Below are 9871 nucleotides of genomic sequence, written 5' to 3'. Positions count from 1 at the left end.
GATATAACCTCGATGTGTCGGAATTCTTTTTAAACGAAGATGTCTTGGGCAAAATTCCATTAGAAAGGAACGCGAAACTCGTAGGAAACGTTTAAGAAAAAACCCATTTATCTCATTTTTCCCATAACTTATTGATCGATTATTGTTTAATTTGTGATTTTGTATATTTCAAGTGACTAATGGTTGATTTTTAGAATTTTGAAAAATCCGAGCTAAATTGATGCCAAGTTAATTACCTTGTTAATTTTCGGATTTTACATGTTTTTGACCCTTTCTCACTAAAACGGCCATAACTTGGGATGTCCTTATCCGGTAGGAGCTTGTGAACATTCGTTGGAAAGCTAGCAAGCATAGATATAACCTCGATGAGTCGGAATTTTTTTAAACGAAGATGCCTTGGGCAAAATTCCATTAGAAATGAACGCGAAACTCGTAGGAAACATTTAAGAAAAAACTCATTTATCTCATTTTTCCCATAACTTATTGACCGATTATTGTTTAATTTGTGGTTTTGTATATTTCAGGTGACTAATGGTTGATTTTTAGGTTTAGGGTTTAGGGTTTTAGGGTTTAAGGTTTTAGGGTTTAAGGGTTTTAGGGAGTTTAGGGTTTAGGGTTTAGGGTGCTTAGGGTTTAGGGTTAGGGTTTAGGGTTTAGGGTATAGGGTTTAGGGTTTAGGGTTTAGGTCTTAGGGTTTAGGGTTTAGGGTTTCGGGATTAGGGTTTAGGGTTTAGGGCTTAGGGTTTAGGGCTAAGAGTTTAGGGCTTAGGGTTTAGGGTTCAGGGCTTAGGGCTTACGGCTTAGGGCTTAGGGTTTAGGGTTATAGGGTTTAGGGTTTAGGGCTTAGGGTTTAGGGTTTCGGGCTTAGGGTTTAGGGTTTAGGGCTTAGGGTTTAGGGCTAAGGGTTTAGGGGGCTTAGGGCTTAAGGCTTAGGGCTTAGGGTTTAGGGTTTTAGGGTTTAGGGTTTTACGGTTTAGGGTTTACGGTTTACGGTTTACGGTTTAGAGTTTCGGGTTTAGGGTTTAGGGTTTAGGGTTTTAGGGTTTTAGGGTTTAGGGTTTTACGGTTTAGGGTTTAGGGTTTAGGGTTAGGGTTTTGGGATTAGGGTTTAGGGTTTAGGGCGTAGGGTTAAGGGTTTAGGGTTTCGGGCTTAGGGTTTAGGGTTTAGGGCTTAGGGCTTAAGGGTTTAGGGTTTAGGGTTGAGGGCTTAAGGGTTTGAGGTTTAGGGTTTGGGGTTTAGGGTTTAGGGCTAAGGGTTTAGGGTTTAGGGGGGCTTAGGGCTTAAGGCTTAGGGCTTAGGGTTTAGGGTTTTAGTGTTTAGGGTTTTACGGTTTAGGGTTTAAGGTTTACGGTTTAGGGTTTAGGGTTTAAGGTTTAGGGTTTAGGGTTTTAGGGTTTTGGGGTTTAGGGTTTTACGGTTTAGGGTTTAGGGTATAGGGTTTAGGGTTAGGGTTTAGGGATTAGGGTTTAGGGTTTAGGGCTTAGGGTTAAGGGTTTAGGGTTTCGGGCTTAGGGTTTTGGGTTTAGGGCTTAGGGCTTTAGGGTTTAGGGATTAGGGTTTAGGGCCTAAGGGTTTGGGGTTTAGGGTTTAGGGCTTAGGGCTTAAGGGTTTAGGGTTTAGGGTTTAGGGCTGAGGGTTTAGGGTTTAGGGCTTAGGGCTTGAGGGTTTAGGGTTTAGGGTTTAGGGCTTAAGGGTTTCGGGTTAGGGGTTTAGGGTTTAGGGTTTAGGGCTTAAGGGTTTAGGGTTAGGGTTTAGGATTTAGGGTTTAGGGCTGAGGGTTTAGGGCTTAGGGTTTAGGGTTTAGGGTTTTAGGGTTTAGGTTTAGGGCTTAGGGCTTAGGGTTTAGGGTTTAGGGTGCTTAGGGTTTAAGGTTTAAGGCTTAGGGTTTAGGGCTTAGGGTTTAGGGTTTAGGTTTTAGGGTCCTTAGGGTTTAGGGTTTAGGGTTTAGGGTTTAGGGTTTAGGGTTTAGGGTTTAGGGTTTAGGGTTTAGGTTTTAGGGTGCTTAGGGTTAAGGGTTTAGGTTTTTAGGGTTTTGGGGTTTAGGGTTTTACGGTTTAGGGTTTAGGGTATAGGGTTTAGGGTTAGGGTTTAGGGATTAGGGTTTAGGGTTTAGGGCTTAGGGTTAAGGGGTTAGGGTTTCGGGCTTAGGGCTTGAGGGTTTATTGTTTAGGGCTTAAGGGTTTGGGGTTTGGGGTTTAGGGTTTAGGGCTTAAGGGTTTAGGGTTTAGGTTTTAGGGTGCTTAGGGTTTAGGGTTTAGGGGTTATGGTTTAGGGTTTAGGGTTTAGGGTTTAGGGTTTAGGGTTTAGGGGTATATAAAAATACAACTTTTTTTTTTCAGAATTTTTTCATTTTTTTATGATCTATTAGGGGGTAATCCAAAAAAAAAAATTACAGGGGGGTAAATCAAAAAAAATATTTTACAGTGTGGAAAAACAAAAAATGACCTATATTACAGGGGGGTAAAGCACCATTAATCATTTTTAAAATTTGCAATTCTATAGTTTTTTCGATATTGAATTTCTATTTTATATATATATATATAAGATTATGAAATGTTCATGTAGTTAAGAGTTGAGTTTCAAGATTCCTCTTCTGGACCTCAAGTTTAGATGTATACATAGGGAAAGTCGTGTGCAATGAAAAATGCATGCACGGCTTTAGGGTTTAGGTTTTAGGGTGCTTAGGGTTTAGGGTTTAGGGTTTTAGGGTTTAGGGTTTTACGGTTTAGGGTTTAGGGTTTAGGGTATAGGGATTAGGGTTAGGGTTTAGGGATTAGGGTTTAGGGCTTAGGGTTAAGGGTTTAGGGTTTCGGGCTTAGGGTTTAGGGCTTAGGGCTTAGGGCTTGAGGGTTTAGGGTTTAGGGTTTAGGGTTAGGGTTTAGGGTTTAGGGTTTAGGGCTTAGGGTTTAGGGCTGAGGGTTTAGGGCTGAGGGTTTAGGGTTTAGGGTTTAGGGTTTAGGGCTTAGGGTTTAGGTGTATATAAAAAAACAACTTTTTATTTTTTTGCAGAATTTTTTCATTTTTTTATGATCTATTACGGGGTAATCCAAAAAAAAAAAATTACAGGGGGGTAAATCAAAAAAAATATTTTACAGTGCGGAAAAACAAAAAATGACCTATATTACAGGGGGGTAAAGCACCATTAATCATTTTTAAAACTTGCAATTCTATAGTTTTTTCATTGTAATTTAATGTAATATGCAACCTTTTTTTAATATGAAAGAATTCTATCTTTTTTTTATTTCGATTGGATATACACATCCTTCTATCTTTTTTTTATTTCGATTGGATATACACATCCTTCTATTTTTTTTTTTTGGGTTGCTAACTCAATGGTAGAGTACTCGGCTTTTAAGTGCGACTCCATTTTTTACACATTTCTATGAACTAATTGGTTCATCCATACCATCGGTAGGGTTTGTAAGACCACGACTGATCCAGAAAGGAATGAATGGAAAAAGCAGCATGTCGTATCAATGGTGAATTCTAAAAAAAATTATTGGACCCGGCCCAAATTTTCGTTTGAATTGTTGGCTCGGAACAAATGAATTCAGTTGGGTTTAATTAATAAAAGGATAGAGCTTAGATGCTCCAATTATAGGGAAACAAAAAGCAACGAGCTTTCATTTTTTATTTGAATGATTACCACATCTAATTATACGTTAAAAAAGGATTAGTGCTTGCTGTGGAAAAAGTTTTTCCAACGAATGGATTAAGGATTTTTGTTATGAGTCCTAATTATTAGCTATTCTCCATTATGTTATGGGGTAGCAATAAATGTGTATAAGAAAGAGTATATTGATAAAGATATTTTTTTCCAAAATCAAAAGAGCGATTGGTCCAAAAAATAAAGTAGTTCTAACTAGCTTGTTGTCCTAGAACAATTAGATGGAACAAGCGAGCGGAGATAGTCCATTAATGGGTTTTAACTTGTTTTCTAGGTATCTATTCATTTTTTTTTTCTTTCAATTCTAATATATATATAGAATACCTTGTTTTGACTGTATCGCACTATGTATCATTTGATAATCCAATGAATCTCTGATCCTTTGACCAAATAGAATTTCTAAAATGAAGGAGTATCAAGTATATTTAGAACGAGCTAGATCTCGCCAACAGGACTTCATATACCCACTTATTTTTCGGGAGTATATTTATGGACTTGCTTATAGTCATAATTTTAATAGATCCATTTTTTCGGAAAATGTAGGTTCTGACAGTAAATATAGTTTACTAATTGTAAAACGTTTAATTACTCGAATGTATCAACAGAATCATTTAATCATTTCGGCTAATGATTCTAACAAAAATCCATTTTGGGGCTATAATAATAATTTTTATTCTCAAATAATATCAGAGGGTTTTGCCATCGTGGTGGAAATTCCATTTTTCCTAGAATTAAGCTCTTCCTTAGAGGATGCAGAAATCATAAAATCTTATAAAAATTTGAGATCAATTCATTCCATTTTTCCCTTTTTGGAGGATAAATTTACATATTTCAATTATGTGTCAGATATACGAATACCATATCCTATCCATCTGGAAATTTTAGTTCAAATCCTTCGATATTGGGTGAAAGATGCCCCTTTTTTTCATTTATTACGATTGTTTCTTTATAATTTTAGTAATTGGAATAGTTTTATTACTACCAAAAACTCGATTTCTACTTTTTCAAAAAGTAATCCGAGATTATTCTTGTTCCTCTATAATTTTTATGTATGTGAATATGAATCTATCTTCCTTTTTCTACGTAATAAATCCTCTCATTTACGATTAAAATCTTTTAACGTTTTTTTTTGAACGAATTTTTTGTTATGCAAAAAGAGAACATCTTGTAGAAGTTTTTGCTAAGGATTTTTCGTATACTTTAACATTCTTCAAGGATCCTCTCATTCATTATGTTAGATATCAAGGAAAATACATTCTGGCTTCAAAGAATTCGCCTTTTTTGATGAATAAATGGAAACATTATTTTATTCATTTATGGCAAGGTTTTTTTTATGTTTGGTATCAACCAAGAACGATGAATATAAACCAATTATCCGAACATTCATTTCAGCTTTTAGGCTATTTTTTAAATGTGCGGGTAAATCGTTCAGTGGTACGGAGTCAAATGCTGCAAAATACATTTTTAATCGAAATTTTTAACAAAAAACTCGATATAATAGTTCCAATTATTCCTCTGATTAGATCGTTGGCTAAAGCGAAATTTTGTAATGTATTAGGGCATCCTATTAGTAAGCCGGTCTGGGCCGATTCATCCGATTTTGATATTATTGACCGATTTTTGCGAATATGCAGAAATCTTTCTCATTATTACAATGGATCCTCAAAAAAAAAAAAGTTTGTATCGAATAAAATATATACTTCGGCTTTCTTGTATTAAAACTTTGGCTTGTAAACACAAAAGTACTGTACGCGCTTTTTTGAAAAGATCAGGTTCAGAAGAATTATTGGAAGAATTCTTTACAGAGGAAGAAGAGATTCTTTCTTTGATTTTTCCAAGAGATTCTTCTACTTTGCACAGGTTAAATAGAAATCGGATTTGGTATTTGGATATTCTTTTCAGCAACGATCTGGTCAATGATGAATGATTGGTTATGTTATGATACTTAAATATTCTCGATATCGAATTTCTATTTTATATATATATAAGATTATGAAATGTTCATGTAGTTAAGAGTTGAGTTTCAAGATTCCTCTTCTGGAGAAGTAACTCAGGTTTAGATGTATACATAGGGAAAGCCGTGTGCAATGAAAAATGCATGCATGGCTTGGGGAGGGATTTTTTATTCTTTTATTTGATTAAAGAATGCAATTTCTACTCCATCCGACTAGTTCCGGGTTCGAGTCCCGGGCAACCCATTTTAAATTATTAAATAAAGTAAATATTGCGAAATATATATCGTTATTACATATCATAGCGAAGTAATCTCTATAGAATTCTAGAAACCATTCATTTCTTTTTTTTTTTGGATGAATGGTGAAATGAGGTAAAAAAAGCAAATTTGTGTTAGGAAATTTGGTGTGATTAGTCACACTAAACCATATGGTGCATCCGCCCATGGAAACACACACACACTCATAAGAATGAGATAAAATATCATATATTTTTTTTAAAATCAACAAATAATATATTAATCTAATACATTTGTAAATGTTTGGTCTCGTGGTAAATAGATAGATAGATCTTGGACATTAAAGAGAAATCAACAAATTATATCAACTTGTGATAAAATGAAATGGAAACCATATGGTGCATCCGCCCATGGAAACATACACACACTCATAAGAATGAGATAAAATATCATATATATTTTTTTAAATCAACAAAGAATATATTAATCTAATACATTTGTAAATGTTTGGTCTGGTGGTAAATAGATAGATAGATCTTGGACATTAAAGAGAAATCAACAAATTATATCAACTTGTGATAAAATGAATTGGAAACCATATGGTGCATCCGCCCATGGAAACACACACACTCATAAGAATGAGATAAAATATCATATATCTCACAATTTAGACATGTCACGCTGCTAATTAATATATTATTGTCAAATTTAACCGAAATAAATAAATATGAATCAATTTAATGTCATTTCATCAATTTTTTTTTGTTTGTAAATAGCCGATTGTATTTTCACTTTCATATTATGCGAAAAAAATATAGGCTTCAAAAATATAGCCGATTGTATTTTCACACCCACAGATAATGCAAACAGTATAAGGTTAATGCAGGACCTATTGTCAATGCCACAAAACTGTCATATATATCTTTCCACTATGTATATCTTGATTAATTTGTTCACATTTTCTGTTCTTTAATTGATTAATTTTTCACGTTATATAGATTAATGAGCATTCATGACATCATTTTGTAGCAGTTTCTATATCTATTTATTTTCGCGTTAAATAAAGAATAGCTTGGGAAATCCTTTACAAATAAGCTTATTTTTTTAGTTTGAGTTAAGCTGAAAGAAGCTTTTTTCGATTAAGAATTGAGTCGTAATTTTAATATCATTTTTCCCGTTGCATTGCATATATTCTCTTACTATCATTTTTAGTTTATATGACAAAGACGGAAGTGAAAATAGGCATGTTTCAAGACATAATGATATTTTTTTTTTATAGGCCATAACATGTTGTAATTGTCATTGATGAGAATTAGAACAAATGGCGTGTCATTATGCAACTTTAAAAGGAAAAACTGCACTTAAAATGCATTAAGAGGTAACATAAAACTTCAAAGTAAAAACATGTCTCCACTGAGATATGCTTTGTTAGTGTTATCTCCACTGCATTTTTCTTTGTGTACTCCTTTGTTGTTGTTTTTGAAGCAATACTGATTGGAATTCTGGGATGACGAGTTTAGCATCAGGGTGCAAATGACATGGACGAGGCAATTATTTTTATAAAAGTTTCTTAGACAACAAATAGTTTATCTCAAATGGTTCTGAGATCAGTTATCTCTCTTTTTCTCAAAATGAAAAGCTTATGCAAAGGAAGTGGAGAGAAACTACTCATGTTATTGTTGAAGATGTGAAGAAAAACAATACTTTACTAATAAAAAATAGGGATAAGGGTGATACATTTGAAACTATTACACATTAAGAAATTTGGCACATTCCAACCTTGATGACAAGGTTGTTTTCGAGAGGTGTGTTTTTTTAGGATATAGTAAAGGCTGATTAGAGTAGTTTAAGTAGTTAAGAGGAACTTTGTTTAGGATATACTAAAAAACAAACTAAGAGTTACTAACTGTACGATAGCATTCAGCATTTTTCACATTTTTTAGGCTGATACGTTTAAATATAAAGGATTCTCTTGTAAAGCTAATATTTTTTCTTTCTCTTCAACGTGCACACATATGCATGCAGAGATGTTAATATTAATTTCGTGACTTTACATTTAATATGCAGATCTGTGTATCGGTGACGATGACTTGAAGAACCTGTGTTTGATTGAAATTGAAATGCTGCTTCAGGAAAACGGACGATCGCTTACTGACTTCAAATCTATGTCCAGGCCAAACGCAACAGACATGCCAACTTTCACAAACAAACTTATCGTTGATGAGCTAAATTACAACAAAGATGAAATGGAAAAGACACACGCTGATATGCTACTGATGCTGACTGATGAACAAAGATGTGTGCATGACAAGATCATGGAGTCCGTTGGTTCTGACGACGGTGGTTTATTTTTCTTATATGGTTATGGTGGTACTGGAAAAATCTTTATATGAAAAACATTGTCGGTTGCTGTTAGATCGAAGGGGTTAATTGTATTGAATGTTGTATCCAGCGGTATAACGGCTCTTCTATTACCAGGTGAAACAACCGCGCAGTCGACGCTGACATACCTTATTGAGATTAATTAGGCATCATCACTTACGATGGAAAAGGATAGTCCTAAGGCAGACCTGGTGCGTGCTGCAAAGTTGATAATTTGGGATGAGGCTCCAATGTGCACCGATGGTGTTTTGAAGCAATTGACCGATCAATACGTGATATCATGTCCAAGAATGATCCCCTAAACGAGTTTAGACCTTTTGGTAGAATGACAGTTGTTTTAGGTGGTGATTTCAGGCATATATTGCCTGTTGCCCGAAAAGGAACGAGGCAGGATATTGTTGATGCCCCAATCAATTCATTAAAGATATGGACTTATTATAATGTGTTGAGGCTTACTGTTAATATGACATTGGGTGCATCTTCGGTACCTTTAGAGCAGGAAGAAATTGCTAATTTTGGCAAGTGGATACTCTCAATTGGAGACGGCAACGAAGTTTCGGATCAGAATGGTGAAATGAAGGTAGAAATTTCTGAAGGTGTCACTTATAGACTTTGTGTATTCCGATTTGAATGATAACATTGGTGACCCGCTATTTTTCCAAGAAAGGGGAATACTCGCACCAACGCTTGATTCAGTTGAGTATGTTAACGAATATATGATGTCACTGATTCCAGGTGAAGAGAAAGAGTATTTAAGCTCTGATTATGTTTGTCGATCGAGTGAAAATTCTGATGTCCAAAGCGAGTGGTTCACAACAGAATTTCTTAATGGTATTAAGAGCTCTGGAATTCCAAATCACTGGTTGAAACTAAGGGTTGGATGTCCAGTTATGCTGATGAGAAACATTGATCAGGCCAATGGACTGTGTAGTGGTACGAGGCTGACAGTTACACGTCTAGGGAAGAGCACGATAGCTGCTACCGTAATTACAAGAAAAAGGGCAGGTACCAGGGTATTCATTCCCAAGATGAATCTTATTCCGAGTGATCTAGGACTACCCTTCAAATTCAGACGCTTGCAATTTCCATTGACATTTTGTTTTGCAATGACAATAAATAAAAGTCAAGGTCAATGTTTATCTCGAGTGGGAGTTTATCTTCCTAAGCCCGTGTTCACGCATGGACAACTCTATGTTGCTGTCTCTCGAGTTACTTCTAGAAAAGGTTTGAAGCTGCTCATCTTGGATGAAGATAATAACTTTTGCAAGGAGACCACAAATGTTGTGTATTCATGAAGTTTTTCAAAAAGTATGATCATTGGTTATGTTTTAGAATTTGTTATTGCTATAATTTAGAAAACTAAAGTTGTGTATTGTTTGGAAGTCTTTTTTTTTTTTATTTCTTTGTAAGGCGTACTGGTCATTACATGACATGCAATTTCTATATAAGCAGATCCTCCTGCCATTGACTTTTAATTGATGCACTTTTCAGGTATAACAATACGCGAAACTTTTTCTTACATCGTTGTTACCCTAAAATACAAATTTTTATAGTTTTTATGAATCATAAAATACATTATTTCAACAAATAATGATATACAGTACGTCGGCGTATTTTTGCAAAAATTAGT

At 34.9% G+C, this 9871-nt stretch overlaps 1 protein-coding gene and 1 pseudogene across 1 annotated transcript; both read left to right on the top strand.

Moving 5' to 3' along the window:
• The first annotated feature begins 3862 nt into the window (after positions 1–3862).
• On the top strand, positions 3863–5618 carry LOC120578250 (maturase K-like; annotated as a pseudogene).
• A 2903-nt stretch (positions 5619–8521) lies between these two features.
• LOC120578411 (ATP-dependent DNA helicase pif1-like) lies at positions 8522–9536 on the top strand. The gene is made up of 2 exons (XM_039831112.1): positions 8522–8837; positions 8977–9536. Exons 1-2 carry the CDS (start codon positions 8522–8524, stop codon positions 9534–9536), a joined length of 876 nt encoding a protein of 291 aa, XP_039687046.1.
• The last annotated feature ends 335 nt before the right edge of the window (positions 9537–9871 follow it).

Source organism: Medicago truncatula, chromosome 2 (genome assembly GCF_003473485.1).
Source record: "Medicago truncatula cultivar Jemalong A17 chromosome 2, MtrunA17r5.0-ANR, whole genome shotgun sequence".
Lineage (NCBI taxonomy): Eukaryota > Viridiplantae > Streptophyta > Magnoliopsida > Fabales > Fabaceae > Medicago > Medicago truncatula.
This window is presented reverse-complemented; position numbering and strand designations above follow the sequence as displayed.